The sequence below is a fragment of the Fukomys damarensis genome, unplaced genomic scaffold, assembly GCF_012274545.1.
Source record: "Fukomys damarensis isolate Sample0158 unplaced genomic scaffold, DMR_v1.0_HiC HiC_scaffold_27, whole genome shotgun sequence".
In the NCBI taxonomy this organism is placed as follows: Eukaryota; Metazoa; Chordata; class Mammalia; order Rodentia; family Bathyergidae; genus Fukomys; species Fukomys damarensis.
The window spans coordinates 3,378,078-3,392,997 of record NW_022900939.1 but is presented as its reverse complement, the minus strand read 5'-3'; the positions used below and the strand labels follow the sequence as shown (position 1 = coordinate 3,392,997).

General features: G+C 61.0%; 2 protein-coding genes across 2 annotated transcripts in view; one reads left to right on the top strand and one right to left on the bottom strand.

The window, feature by feature from the left end:
- The window catches only part of P2rx3 (purinergic receptor P2X 3), a 20,325-nt gene extending 19,305 nt beyond the window's left edge, over positions 1–1,020 (top strand). The window contains exons 10-11 of the mRNA XM_010608323.2: positions 39–140; positions 253–1,020. Coding sequence (XP_010606625.1) covers positions 39–140; positions 253–357 — 207 coding nt within the window. The 3' untranslated portion in view covers positions 358–1,020. The remainder of the gene's footprint in view (positions 1–38; positions 141–252) is intronic.
- A 1,885-nt stretch (positions 1,021–2,905) lies between these two features.
- On the bottom strand, positions 2,906–11,173 carry LOC104851217. Its single transcript, XM_033756607.1, is given in 11 exon segments — positions 2,906–3,024; positions 3,404–3,515; positions 4,424–4,555; positions 5,773–6,086; positions 6,370–6,505; positions 6,649–6,761; positions 9,762–9,879; positions 10,009–10,140; positions 10,295–10,611; positions 10,740–10,806; positions 11,122–11,173. Coding segments are annotated over 10 exon segments (1,488 nt in total). The 5' UTR covers positions 10,795–10,806; positions 11,122–11,173; the 3' UTR covers positions 2,906–2,965.
- Positions 11,174–14,920: the final 3,747 nt, after the last annotated feature.

Here is a 14,920-nt window from a genome sequence, read left to right as displayed (position 1 = left end):
CCGCTCTGCGCGCCCACCCGCCCCTGCCCTGGTCCCAGCCCGGTGCCCGTCTCCGTCCCCAGGGCACCGTGCTGTGTGACATCATCCTGCTCAACTTCCTCAAGGGCGCCGACCAGTACAAGGCCAAGAAGTTCGAGCGGGTGAGGGGCCGTGTGGGCTCAGGGAACTCCTGAGGTCGCCTGGCAGGGGCCTTGGGGTCCCGGGGGGCCATCGGGACCTGGGGACCAGGCGGCTCCCCCCCTTCCCCCGCAGGTGAACGAGTCCACTCTGAAGGGCGCCAACCCCGCGTGCCCCCTGGACCAGGCCACAGAGGAGAAGCAGTCCACGGACTCCGGCGCCTACTCCATTGGCCATTAGGCCTGTTCGCAGCCAGGGCTTCGGGTCTCCCAGAGGAGCCCCGCAGGGCAGGGGCTGGGGGGACAGGGGCCCCAGTGTGTGCCGTTCACCCCTCGGCCACGTGGAGACCTGGATGTCCAGGATCCTGGGGCCCCGGCTCCCGGCTCCCGCATGTCCCCTCTGCTCCCCGGACCCCAGGCCCTGACGAAGCGATAATGCCAGGAACACCCAGGGCCCTAAGGGCCCCGCACCCCACTTTCCCACACCCCTTACGCTGACCCTGCTTGGCAGATGCCCCTCCCGTGTTGAGGAAGGCTGAGACAGCCTCAGAGACAACCAGGGAGTGAGGGGCTGGGATTCGAACCCGGGTCTCACTCACCCCTTCCCCACACCCGAGAGTGAATCCCGCCTGCCCGGCTGCTGCCCCCACCTTTCCTGACCACGGTCAGGTTAATAAAGAGCGACCTTTTCCCAGCGCGCAGGCCCTGCTTCCAGAGGAGAGGCTGAAGGATGGACGTGGGGCCGTGCTGGGGGGGAAACAGGAAACGGTCTGGGAGCAATGACCCCTGAGTGGGGCAGGCTCCAGCCCCGTCCGTCCTTGGCACCAGGGTCCGCAGTGCCCCATCACTCTGGAGAGGAGACCCAGCCGCCAGTGCTGAGAAGCTGTTCCGCCCTCTGCCCACCGTGTCCGGCATGGGGTCAGGTCTGTCTTGACTCCGTCGTGCGTCCTCCCCGAGCCCGGCAAGGCTGCTGAGGCCTGTCATTCATTCTGTCCCGCAGAAAACTGGGCTGGTGGCGCTTGGAAACCAGAGCGGGACATTAAGTGATTCTTTTTTATCATTATTGATTCTTTAATGACTCAGCATATACTGGGTGTGGTGGCACACACCTGTCATCCCAGCACTCGGGAGGCTGAGGCAGGAGGATCATTGAGTTCAAGGCCAGCCTAGGCTACATCTCGAGACCCTGCAAAAAAAAAAAAAAAAAAAAAAAAAAAAAAAAGACATGGTATAAAAGCTCACTTTTTGATGGCTCCCCTTTGGCAAGCAGCAGACTGTGTCACAGTGTGGCCTGCTCCTCCTCTTGCTCTGCAGGAGAAACTGAGGCTTAGCAGAACTAAGAAATGGAAATAGGCCTAAGAAATAGGAAGCAGCCTGGACTTGAATCCAGAGTTTTATGACTCTGGAGCTTGGGTTGTTGACTCCCATGCCCTGTCTGGAAAAAAATCAGGACCTGTGTGGACACCGTTTGTTTTTAACTTTTTTTATTATTATTTTCTCCAAGACAGAATCTCACTATGTAGGCCAGGCTAGCCTCAAACTCTCAGCAGTCCTCCTGTCTCAGCCTCCTGAGTGTTGGGATAACAGGCATGCACCACCACCCCTGGCACCTTCTTTACCCTTTATGTCTGAGCTGGGCAGGTTTTGCGGCAACAAGGAGTCAGAGCTGAAGGTTTGGAGCTGAAGTGGAAGGAGGCCCTTTGGCTGTCAGCCCACTTCCTCTCCTGAGCAGGCTGCAGGGCCACACTTGTCTAGGGACCCTGGAAACCGGGTCTCCTTGAGTGCCAGAGAAGAGAGAGCGGTGGACATGGCCGGGGGTTGGGGGTGCTTCTTCACCTCCCTTACTCCTCCTCCAGCCCTCATCCCAGGTTCTAGGAGCCTCTAGGAGCCTCATCCCAGCAAGCGGCCAGGGTGTATTAGCAGGGAGCCCCTGGGCTTTCTGCTCTCAGGAGCATTTGCTTTGTAATGGAGAACTGTTCAAGACTGAGGTCTTAAGCGGCCAAAGCAGTGGATGGGGAGCCAGGGTGGAAGTGGGGACCCACTGAGTCTGAGGGGCATCTGACCACCTGGCCGCCCAGAGAGCTCTGGTCAGTGGTCACTGGGGCGGGATCCAGGCCCGGCCCGCCAGCTGCCCAGCAGAGCACAGGTCACCAGAAAGACTCGCTTTCCGCTCCTGCGGCCAGTGCCAGTGGGTGCACACCCGGCTTACACACACACAAACTGCACAAGTGGACACACACACACACACACACACACGCCACCGGGTGCATCCACCCACGCACCAGCATCAGGCACTAAAGGGAAGGGCATGGGGCTGCCAGGTGTCCCCACGCAGGGACACGCGGACGCGCAGCTGTGCCCTGAATGTCCAGGCGTGGATGCACGCACACTCGGCACACAAGTACGCACTCACAGGCACGTGTGTGCAGTCGCCGCTATTTCTTGCCAGGACCACCCATCCCCTCTCAGGGTCCCCAGACTCCCAGCACGACCCCAGAATTCCATGCTAATTCCAGAATCTGTTTCCATTTTGCAAACTTGTCCCACTCTGCGCCCATGCTGAACTCAAGCCAAGCGGGGTCCTGCGTCCTCTCGCCCACCTCCATGAGGCCCCAGGTGAGGCTGGACAGGTCCCTGCACTGCCTCCTGGTGGTGCCTGCATCCAACCTCGCCTTGTGCGCAACCCACACAACCTTCCCGGGTGCCCCCAGGTAGGGTCTTCCCCACCGCCCAACACCCAGCGAGCAAGGAAGAAACAAGACTTGAGACTCGGTGCCTTTCGAAGCCTGGTTTATGGCCTGAGCCCAGGGCCAGGGGGCCAAAGGGGGAGGCTCCCTCCCAGGCAGGGTCTAGTAGGAGCAGACGAAGGGCAGGCGCTTGCAGCATCGGGTGCGTCGCCAGTGGCCCCCTGCAGAAGAGAGCGGAGGGCGTCGTGGGCTCATGGGGGAGGGAACTGAGGCTCCCGGAGGCCTCTCACCCGGGTCTCCACCGGGGGCTGAGCCACACCCATCACACACGTCCCCCACGTCCACACGGAGCCCAGCTGGCCGCAGATTCCCGTTCCCCTGCCCTCGTCCGTACCTGGCCTCACATCACTGCTCTTGGGGCCACATCTGCCTTTCACGTGTGCCCCGCCCTATCCTGCCCCGCTCTGCCCACGCTGGTGGGGTCCCCGTGTCTCGGGTCCAGGGTTCACGGCGGGAGGAGGGTGCTTGGGAGCTACGTCCACGCCACCCGGGGACAGCACCTGGAGGTCGCTCCACCCCCTTCCCATGCCATCCCCTCACCTTTGGTGCACAGGGCCACGCAGCAGCCTTTCCCGTCCCTAGGCTGCCCTGGGGCCCAGTATTTAAAATTCCAGCAGCTGCCATCGGTCCAGTGAAAGTTCTTCCACCACCACTAGAGACAGGGGTTGGAGGGCCAGGTCCAGGCGGGCAGGAAGATGAGGACCTGGAGGCCAGGACCAGCCACCCTCGCCTGCCCTGAGGCCCATGGGCACCCAACAGAGGCGCCACCATGGGTCACAGCCTGGCCAGAGCTCAGCCCCACACCAGCGCCTGCTCCCACACAGGTGTGATTCAGGGGCCCAGGGTGTGGCCTGGATCCTGCATTTCTAGTGAGCTGCCCGGCCATGCTGCTCCGTGGACCACATCCTAGTACCCAATACGCTGTCACCTGTTCTCCTGTAATGCAGAGCCAGTGAAGAGAGGAAGCCCACTCTGGGGATGGGAAAACTAAGGGCCCAGGAGAGGTAAGTGATGGCCTGGGTGGAGGCTGGTGCCTGACTGTTAGAAAAGCCTCCAGACACCAGTGCTGTGCTGGCCAATGCTTTGAAAGTGAGCTCTGGGAGAGCAGGAGGAGATGAGGAGGAAGAAGCCCTGATTTGGAGCCTGCTGTAGGGGGGACTGTGAAATGCCCCCCCAAAAGCCCGTGAATTTAAGGTGTGGTTCGCAGTCAATAGGGTAATTAGGTGGTGGGCCCTTTAAGAGGTGGAGCCTAGTTGGAGGAAGTCAGGTCACTGAGGCTTGGCCCTGGAGGGACATTGGAATCTGGGCTTTCTCGCCTGCTCTGCTTCCAGCGCCAAGCTGGGGACAGGGGGACAGGCCTCCCACCTGTGTGCTGTGCCACCACCAGCTAAGAACAGATCGCAGCCTGCCTGGGGAGAACACTCCTAAAACAGCGATGGTGAACCTTTTAGAGCTTTCAATGATACAAACAGCCACTGCTGCAGGCAGGCCACGGTCCACCACCACTGACCTGAGCCAGTCAGAAGGAACTTCCAGTACCAGATGAGGCCCACAACTTACCCAGCCCTTGCGGATGCCTCCAATCCAGACCTGGGCCTGGTTGATCTTGCTGGCCAGCCGGAGGATGCCGGAGTTGTCCTTCCAGCTGTGGATGGAGACCAGGTTGCCTCCGTAGCATCTCTTGCAGACTTTCTGCAGGGAGAAGGGCTGGGGTGGGGTCCTGGCTCCTCCGTACCAGGGAGAGACCTGCAGGTGAGGACTAAGGGGCCTGTTCGCCTTCCTCAGTTCTGTCCTCCTGAGTCAGTGCTCGGCATCCTTGCAGGAAGGAAGGGTGGAATTCATACCATGGATTATTCCCCATGTGTTATCTCACTGAACCCTCCCCCCAGCTCTGGGAGATTAACACCACTCAGTCAGCCCTCCCAATGCACCAGCTCCCCATCGTGGATCCAACCAACCATATATCAAAAGCAGCTTTAAATTTTTTTAAATTTGGTCTTGCCGGGCATAGTGGCACATTCATGTGATCCCTGCACTCAGGAGGCTGAGGCAGGAGGATGGCAAGTTCAAGTTCACCCTGGGCTGTACAGTGAGTTTGAGACCAGTCTAAACTACACAGCAAGTCCCTGTGTCAAAAAAAAATTCTATTAAACCTCTCCAAAAATCTGCCCAGGGCCATCTGTGTATGTGGAGCAACGGCTGGCATAGAATGTAGGCGTGGTGTGTGTTTAATTCATTGGTTAAAGGGAAAACTAGAAATCTTCCCCCTCCAATAGACAGGCTCTGTGCAGACAGTTTTTCTTGTCATTATTCTCTGATATGCAGCATGACAATTTGTGTAGCATTTGCATCATATTAGGTTTTTATCATTGTGCACTGAGGATTAAACACTGAGCTATGCCTCCAGCCCTTTCTTCTCTGAGACAGGATCTTGCTGATCTGCCCAGGTAGGACTCAAGCACGTGGTCCTCTCCCCTCAGCCTCCCAGGTGCCAGGCATGCGCCACAACATCAGGAAGGATTAGGTATTATAATCAGCAAGAGATGTCCTAAAGTAAACCACCAGCCCAGTGGCCAATACCACAGCACTTTTGTGTGAAGAACTTCAGCATCTGGGCAACTGGTATCCATGGGGGACCCCAAGGGACAACTGTTCCTTCGGCAGTTAAAAGTGACACCCGGGGAAAGGCACACGGGGCCTCTTGTCCAAACCTCCGCGTAACAGCAGGCCAGCCTCGCCCACCCCTAGGAGTCCAGACCCTCAGGCCTCGCCCAATCGCTCCCTCAGAATCCGGGTGCAGCCCCAAATCTGCACCCTGACAAGACCTCGGGGCAATGTTGGAGCTGACCTGAGCATGCGGAGGGCAGGATCTGCTCTCCCAGCTCCCCCACGGCGGCATCTGCCCTCACCTGTGCTCCGCTGAATGACCTGGGGGTCTTCACCACCAGGTAGTGGCAGGTTGGGCACTCGGGGCCGCCCCGGACTGGGATGGCGTCCTCCTCGCCGGGGCACGGTGAGTCTTTGTCCGGGGCAGCTGTGCCTGACTGCCCGGCCTCCTCTTCCACGGCCGTGTCCTCACAGGCATCTGCACCCTGGGGAGGGCAGGCCTCGTCCCCTGGCGTCGGAAAGGCCTCCAGGGCCAGGGCCAAGCCTCCCTCCTGCTCACTGGTGCTGTCCGGGCGCTGGCCCAGCTCTGGGCTCTGCAGATGGGTCACATCCTTCTCTGGGAAGAGGAGTTCACCGGCCTCACTGGGAGTTCCCACCCGCAGCACCATGGACAGCGCCACGCGGGAGGGCACTGGGCACCGGGCCAGGAGGGGCCCTTGGGTGCGGCTCCCTAGTGGACACCACGAGCTTGTGTTTTGGGGTCAGAAGGGCAGTGCTCACCAGCCTTCTTACAGCTCTGAATGAGGTTTGCCAGAGAGCAGGGACTGGGGCTGTCTCAGCCCGGGAGAGCGGACCTGGTGAGCAAGCGAGACCCGGGTGGGCAGGGCCAGGGGACGTACCCAGGCGCACAGCAGCAGCAGCTCCGAGCAGCAGCAGGGCCGGGGGCAGGAGCCGGAACAGCCGCATGTCTGCTGGGTCCACGTCCTCCTGGGCCACCCCTGGCACACAATGTAGACTCGGTGTTTGACTCGCTGGCTAAAAAGGGAACGAGAGAGCATCCTCCTCCTCCTCCTCTGGACAGAGCCCAAAGGGACTCTGTGGAGGAGAGCAGGGGACACTGAGGCGCACGGCCCCTCTCCCAGAGACCCTCTCTCCGCCCTGGTCAGCACCACCCAGACCCAGCCGGGCAGGGACGGGGCTGCTGCAGTTCCCAGCCGGTTCTGCTTGGCCAGGGGCCTCCGACAGGTGTCCAGGGCCTCCAGGGATCCTGCGTCCTTGGGTTCTGAGCGCTCTGGGCCAGCAGCCAGGGGACCACTCACCTCCTGACACAGACCTCTGTGGGTACCCTGGCTCTGGCAACCCACACGCAGCCCTTATACTGGGCTTTGGGGAAGTGGGGAGCGGTGGGCGATTGCCCCAGGCTGGGGATGGGGTCACGGAGCTGATAAAGTGATAAGGGCTCCCCTTCCCTAACTGGGAGCACGTGGGCCAAAGGCCCCGCTGCCAGGCCCTGTGCAGGGTCAGCATCGTGGGGGCCCTCAGCCAGAGGCAGCTCTGGGGTCAGTGTCTGGGACCAGCAGAGCCCAGGAAGGAAGAGGGAAGAGATGTCCAGCTTCACCCTCCCCACGAGGGCTGCCTCGCAAGGTGACAGTGGCATTCAGAGGCCGAGAGTGGCTTCTAAGGTCCCAGGAGAGCCAGGAAGCGGGAACTTCAGGGCTTTGGGCTCCAGAACTCTGCCCCCCATTCTTCTCTCTCTAGATCCGGATTTCCCAACCTTTGCCTGTTCATGCTGGGCCCCGTGATACTTGGGGAAACGGTCCTGTGTGTTGCAGAAAGCCCAGCAATGCCCCATCTCTGCCCAGGGGGTATCTGCAGCACCTCCCTCCATCACGGCCACCAGCAGTGGCTCCCCTGTCCTAACGGCTTGGAACATCTGGGGCCATGGATCTAGATGATGCCATTTGCCCTCCCTGTGGTGGTGAAGACGGCTGGGCTGAGGCACTCCCTGCAGGGGCCCCCAGGACCCAGGAGCACCCCCAGCTGCCACCACCCTCTGTCACCACCAGAGTGGGGGCTGGAATCGGGCAGTGAAGGCAAACACAGAGCCCAAAGACCCTCTGCAGTGTTCAGCACGAAAGACGGGAAATCTCTGCATGCAATCTTTCTTGAAAATCAAAATAAATGCAAGGTGCCCGTGATGAACCTAGCCAAGCTCCCGTCAAATTCACTTTGGCCACAGCTAGACTTCACAGGCCTTCTGTCCAGAGCCGGGAACGGCCGGGTGGGGGCGACTCAGCTCCAAGAACCCTGGGGGGGGGCATATTGTCACCCACCAGCCCAGCAGGCTGGGGAGCCCGGGAGCAGGCCAGGTTTGGTCCCCTCCTCTGCCCTCACATGAACCCCCAAATAGAGAAGTGGCTGTGGGGTCACTTCTGGGCCCGATTGCAGAGTAACGGATGGCTCAGGCGTTATCGCCCAGCCAACGGACCAGAGCCTCTGCTTATGGACCTGGAGGGGATCAGCCAAGCCCAGGGCCCCAGGTCCGGCCCTGGATTCCACACCTGGGGCCCCCAGTTGAGGGGCAGGAGAATAGAAGGACCCCACTGTCCTTCTCATGCCATCGGCACCGAGGGCATCATTTCAGATAACGGAGGAGGAGGAGGAGGCACCTCAAGACTTCCAGAGAGCGCCGAGGTCACACAGGGACTCAGAGCGCAGCTTGCGGCAGGTCTGACCCCCGGGGCCTGGAGCTGCCACACTCAGCCTGTTCTGGGGTCTCCCTCCCACCCACCCGCCCACTTGCAGCCCGAGCCTCCTCCCTGTGCCTCGTGTCGACCTGGGGTACAGACGAACGGACGACTCCCGTGGCCTTGTTGGTGACCACGGCAATCTCATCTGGTTTAAAACCAAAACTGATTTTTGAAATCCAGCCCTCCCAGACCCTGGGCCCCATCACGGTTATGCCTCCCTCCGTTCCGTATTTCATCCTGCAATGGTTCGCACAGCCAGAGACAGGGGTGCCTGACTCCATTACTTTTGGGGTCCTGGAGACGCCCACGGCTCTCACTAGCTGTTCACAGTTGTGTCCACAGCGACTTGAACGCTGCCTCCCATCCCAGGACCCGGGCCAGCCCACGGTCGGGTGCCTTGGGAGGTGCGCTGTGGGATCAACAAGATCCCCAGGCTACGACGCCCCCGCAGCACCTCAGAACCCCAGGATGATACAGGGGGAGTGTGGGCTCATGGGAGACAGGCAGCGGGTGCCTTCCCCAGGCTGGGCAGTGTGAGGGGGCCCAGGACATGGGGCGCACAGAGTGCGTGGGGAGGGGGAGCAGGGGGTGCACATATCACAGCCCGTGTGTGGGTGAGGCCGCTCTGCTCACCCTGGGGGCTTTGGAAAAGACACTTTCTGTGGGTGCACAGAGAGCTTCCTGTCCAGGGAACCGGAGGGCGGAGGTGCAGGAAGCTGACACGAAGTGGACGTGGGGCAGCATGTGGAGCAGGAGCTGAGCCGAAGCCTCCCCTCAGGGACAGTGCCCGGCGGGACTGCAGCACCCCTCAACCCTCACACTGTGTGCTCGGAGGCTGCGCCTCAGGGTGACTGAGAAACGGTGTCCAGGACACACAGGGCTGAAGCCACTGAGGGGCGAGGCCCAGGCACTGGCACCCCCTGCTCCCCCAGGGTGCACCGGGCCAGGGACCCACTGATTTCCCTGCTCAGGGCACCAAGCACATCCTGGGCTGGGGTGGAGACCTCTGGACTGAGGTCAGCTTGGGCCCTGGGCATCCCCTGAAGCCCTGAAGGGTCTGGGAGACTCAGGTGAGCTTTTAGCTGCATCTGCTGCCCAGGCGCCCAGGGTAGGACTGCGGGACGGGAGCCACCTGGGCCCATTCTGCTGCCCCCCAGGATCCCTGAGCAGGTGGCCTCCAGCCTCGGCTCCTCTGGGAAGGCTGTTGAGAGGTGGGACCCGCTTCGAGGGGCAATGACCAGAGCACAGAGGGGCTTCTCTTCCAGAAAGTGTCTTTATTGCAAGGTGGTGGAGGGAGAGCCGCGGGCAGGGCGGGGAGGAGCTCTGCTGGGACACGGTCAGTAGGAGCAGATGTAGGGAAGCGGCTGCAGACAGTTGTTCAGGCGCCAGTGACCCCCTGGGCAGGCAGAACAGAGGACATCCAGCCTGGGGAGCTGGGGTTGGTGGGCCCCGGCCTCCCTCCCTGGGCAGCAGGCCTCTCCCAGGGCCTCCTCGGTGGACACCCGCCCCCCGGGCCCTGTGAGTCCCCCAGCCCACCTCACCTTGGGTGCACATGGTCACACAGGTGCCACAGGGATCCCAGGTGAAGGGCTGGCCGAGAGCCCAGTAGGCGAAGTTCCAGGAGCTTCTGTCGGTCCAGAGGAAGTGCTGGCAGTGACCCTAGGGAAGGTGCAGAGGGAGGAGGGTCTGGTGGGCACAGGAGGCAGGCGGGAGCCGGCACTGCGCCGCTCTGGCTGCAGCTCCAGGTCCTGGGCCGCTCAGGGCCCCCCGGTTACACAGCCTTCTTACCCAGCCCACGCGCCGGCCTCCGATCCAGACCCGGCCGGCATTGAGGCCCCTGGACGCACACCACACTTGGAAATTGAAGCCGGAGCTGTGGATGGACACGAGGCTGCCCCGGTAGCATCTCTGGCACACGGACTGCAGGGCAGGAGGGAGGGCGGAGACAGCGTCCAGGACGGGGCCACGGTGACCACGGCTGGGGCCTCCGCCCCTCCCTCTCAGCCCCGCATCTGGGGAGACCACGGCCTCAGGGGAAGGCGGGGACGGGCAGCACGCAGGGACGTCTACTAACCTGGGCGTGGTTAAACGGTTTGGCCAGGGTCACCACGACAAATCGTCAGGTTTCGCACCCAGGGCTGCCCATGAACTTCACTGTGTCCTCCTCCTTCGGACACTGGATGCCCCTGTGCCCCACAACCAACTCTGAGCTGGACGCCACCTCACCCTCCTCCTCCAGGCTGTCTTCAACTCCGGAGCCCCCCTCCACCTCCTCCTGCGGCAGCGTCTGTGCCCCAGCACCGGCCTCCCCGGGGGCCCCTGCGGCCGTCTCCCCATCCTGGGCTGGGCTCTCCTCGCCCTGCAGTTGCTCCAAGCTGGACACCTCTGTCCCTGCAGGGAGAGAGAATGGGGACCCCTCCCAGCGTCCCGTTCCCCCCAGCACTGAGGACAGCTCCCACCTGGGAAGACAGCTGCCCCCCAAGGAAGGAGCCAGGCACCGGACCGGGGCCGAGACTCACGGCGATGCTGGGCAGCCGCAGCCACCACCAAAAGAGCCAGGAGAGGGAGCTTCATTGTGGCCTCCTCCTGCAAGGGAGAAAACATGTCACACACACACACACACACACACACACACACACCCTCAGTGGGCTGACAAGGGATGGGGAACTGGGTGGAAACCAAAGGCAGAGCAAGAACAGGGCTCAGTCCTCCCAGCACTCTGGGAGGCTGAGGCAGGAGGATCCCAGATTCAAGCCCAGCCCTGCAACTCAGCATCCCTCAGGGGAAGTGTGCAAGGAGGACCAGGATGCCAGCACTGCAGGACCAGGCAACTGAGAGCCACCGCCATCCCTGCCAGCCCTCCCAGACCCCTGTGCCCCCGAGGCCAACCCCACAGGTCACCAGAGCCAGCTGCACACAGCTCGATCCTGGGTCCTCGGGAGCCCCCACGCCAGGTGCCTGTGTCCAACTCTCAGGCCTTTAAGAGGCACACGCTTGGGCAAGTGGCCGGGAAGCCGAACTGAAGATAAGGAGCCCTTTCTTCACTTCCCGCCCCGCCCCACCATGCCCGCTCTCAGCAGAGGCTCTGGCGCGGCCGCCAGGGTCCTGGGCCTGCAGATCTGAGAGAGCTGGACAGGGGGACCCCAAGCACACATAAACCAAGAGCAAAGCAACAGACAGGAAGTGGGGAGACAGATCTTGTGCAAATGGGAAGGGGGTGTAAAAGAATCCAGGTGGGATCCGCGCTCGGACCACGGCCCTGAGGAGAGCGTGGCCCGATGCGAAGAAACACACGGGCCAAGCTCTGTTGTCCCGGGACCTGACGCACGAACCCTCCAGACCAAAGAGCACTGATCAGATGAGGAACCTCTACTGCATCGTCTGTGTGTGGCTGTCACACCGGGAGCGCCCCGGACGTCACCGACAGGCACGTCCCGTGTCCTCGGAGAAAGTCGCCTGGCGAGGACAGCAGTGGGGTCTGTGCCGCCGACTCAAGGGGGACACGGCGCACAGCGAGACCGGTTCGGAAAGGGAAAGCAGGTCTCCAGGTGCTGCCAAAGCTCACTCATAAAAATTTAAGTGCCGACCAAGAAAATAAAGAGTGCGGAGCACACTTTGAAAAGGAAGGAGGAAAGCCCGCGAGCCGCTCCTTGCGCGCTTCCTTCTGTGGCCTCGGGGACACTGGGACGGACCCACAGCAGCCCTGGTGGCCTCAGGGCTGGGTTTCCCTCCCTTGTGACCTCGCCTTTCCCCAGGGGCTAAACCTGTGATTTGGGGAGTGGCTTGGGAAGACGGTGTGGTGAAAGCTGTCTGCCTGCGGGCAAATGTGGGATCTGGAGCTCCCAGGGCCGGGGTGCAGGTGGCCGGGCTCCCCCACGGTGCCTCGGGCCTGGCCGGTGCGGTCAGCACACTGCACTTTCCCTGGGAGTGACCGCTGCCCACCTCCAGCTGCCAAGCTGCTGCCCCTGGGCAGGTCGGGAACCCAGGCCCAGTGGCGCCATCAGAACCACGCCCCTGCCTGGTGAGAGCGGAACCGAAGGGTGTGCCCAGGTAGACAGTTACTGTGGTGCAAGACACGTTGCCCAGAGGCCCCTCAGAGCCTCCCCACCCCCTGGTCGGCGGCTTCCGCAGCAGCCCTGGAGTCCACGCTCTAAGAGGTGTGATCAAAAATGCAGTGACTGCCCCTGCCAAAAGGCAGCTCGACAGGACAGCACACCGCGTCCTCACCCGCTGTGGTCACCGGATCTGGCGCGGAGGGATTCCGGCTCCTCCCCAAGGTCAGACTGACCGTAGAAGGGCAGCGTTTCCTATTGATGCAGGGCACACAGGCGCCACCCACAGCACAACCACAGACACTCAGCAGAGGGCAGGAGCGGAAAGGGCATCGAGGTGGGTAAGTACACCGCCAACGCCACACGATGCGTGGGAACCGTGTGCCCGGCCAGTGTGCTCTCATAGAAAAGATCACATGCACCGCATTTATTCCTTTGTCTGTATTCTGAGACAGGGTCTCACTGTGCAGCCCAGGCTGGCCTCAAGCTCTCAGTGATCCTCTTGCCTCAGCCTCCCGAGTGCTGGGGTCACACGCCTTCCTAGCATTCGTTTACTAAGCAATCATTAGTTTAATAATCCCTCCCTCCAACTCCTGGTGCACTTTCCCTGTGAGAACAACCCACCTCTACTTCCTGTTATCTTTTACTTTGCTCTTTATTTATACACTGGGTTTCTCAAATCAGAGAAACAATACAGGTGTATCCACCTTCCTAAGAAGGACTCCAGTTATCCTTCTTCAGGGCAGAGTAATACTCTAAGACCCATCTCCCTCCCTCTCCCTCCTTCTCCCTCTCTCTCTCTTTCTGTGTACCAAGCTGAAATACAAAAGGAACAGTGTCTAAATGACAAAGCAGGAACAATCTGCTGGAAGATAAAAATAAGTAAAACTTGAAGACTAAAGTTTAGGCAAGGACTTTCTGAACAGAACCCCAGGGCCACAAAAATCAACAAACAGGATCACATCAGACTGAAAAGTGACGCCCTTCAGTAAGCCCAGTGTGAGCAGGGTGTTTGGGCCTGAGCCCGGGGTCCGCAGAACCTGCAGGGGTCCCGGCGAGTGTGGTGCTGTGTGTGCACACATGTGGCAAAGGCCCTGGGGGCTGCCAGCACCAAGAGCACCGGCCGGAGAGAACTGTGCCCACAGACTCACGGCCCAGACTGGCTTCAGCCCACCAGCACCACCCGAGGCTGCAGGCCCCAACCTCAGCCCCTAGCAGATGGTGTGGGGCCCAGGGCAAGGCCGCTCCCCAGCTGAGGAACCCCGGCCGTCAGCTCCCGAAGACCCTGAAGGCCTTGCAGGCCCTGGGACGGGCAGACCCGTGACAGCCTTGGAGACTCAGCCCGGGATGCAGTGAGAATCCTGGCCGGACTCAAGGGGCCGAGGCGAGTAGATCTTGAACACGGAGGGGTCGTGTGTGGATCCCAGAGTTGGTTCCACGCCTCGTGCTGCAAAGGCAGTGAGGAAAATAAACAGGTGTGGAAAGAAGGGGCTGGGGCTTCCAGCACAGCCAGGCTCCACCTGGGTACCCAGGGCCCCTTGTGGGCCTCAGCAGAACGCTGAGGGGCAGAACGCTGCCGGCCCAGTGTGGTGTAGGAGTCCGTGTAATACTGGAGACCAAATCTTCAGCAGGGAGAGGGAAGTAAAAAATGTAGAGGAACCAGACCTGGTCACGCACGACTGCTGTCTCAGCACAGGGGAGGCTGAGGCAGGAGGAACACAGCAAGTTGGGCCAGCCTGGGCTACACAGTGAGACCTTCTCTCAAGAAAAGGTAAAGGAAAGAAAAGACCCAGTGTGAGCGTCAGGCATTGCAGTCCCGTGTAAGAGGCGTGATCGGGCATCCTTGTAGCTGAGGGACACGGAGCTTCTTGATTGCATAAGTTACCTGAGTTATGAACATTCCCGCCTCCCATCGTTGGAGTTGACAATGAAACAAATTCATCAGAAGGAAAAAACACATCAGAAATTCTCACCGAGCTTTTGGTTGTTTTTTGAGACAAGGTCTCACAACCTAGATCAGGCTGGCCTCGAACTCACTGTGTGAACTCACAGTGCTCCTCCTGCCTCGGCCTCCTGAGTCCCGGGATGCTAGGGCTGTGCCTCCACACCTGTTGGATCCAGCTTTCATGAAATGGAAACCAGACAGACAGACGGACAGAAATCCCGTCTTTCAGCAAAGAGCCTCCGTGGGAAGAAAGACTACTTTAAGTGGACAGCAGACTGCGCCCTCCAGAGTGCTGGGCCTGTCTGTCCCCCGTGATCTCGGACTTCACACACATCAGTAAGATTTGAGCGCACTGAACCGTGGCAAGGGCGAGAGGAAGAGGGGCCGCCCAAGGCCGCCGCCCCCTCAGTGCCTGAGCCCACTGGGTGCCCTGCTGGGGACAGCACCCTGCTCCAGGCCTCACAGCGGCCAACGGCCGGCAGGCAGATAAGAGGTGGTGAAACGGCCCGGAGATAGCCAGGGCACTGCTGCCCCCCACTTCCCCATTCGGGTGCCCAGGACTGCAGGGCCCCTGTGTGGATGCAGGCCTGGCACTGCCTCAGCGACAGGTGTGGCCCAGGGGCCTCTGACACCCAGAGCGGCCTCGAAGCTCTCCAGAGGTGGGAGTGGCTCTGGGGTCCCCGCCCCTCCCCTCCGTCTCCGC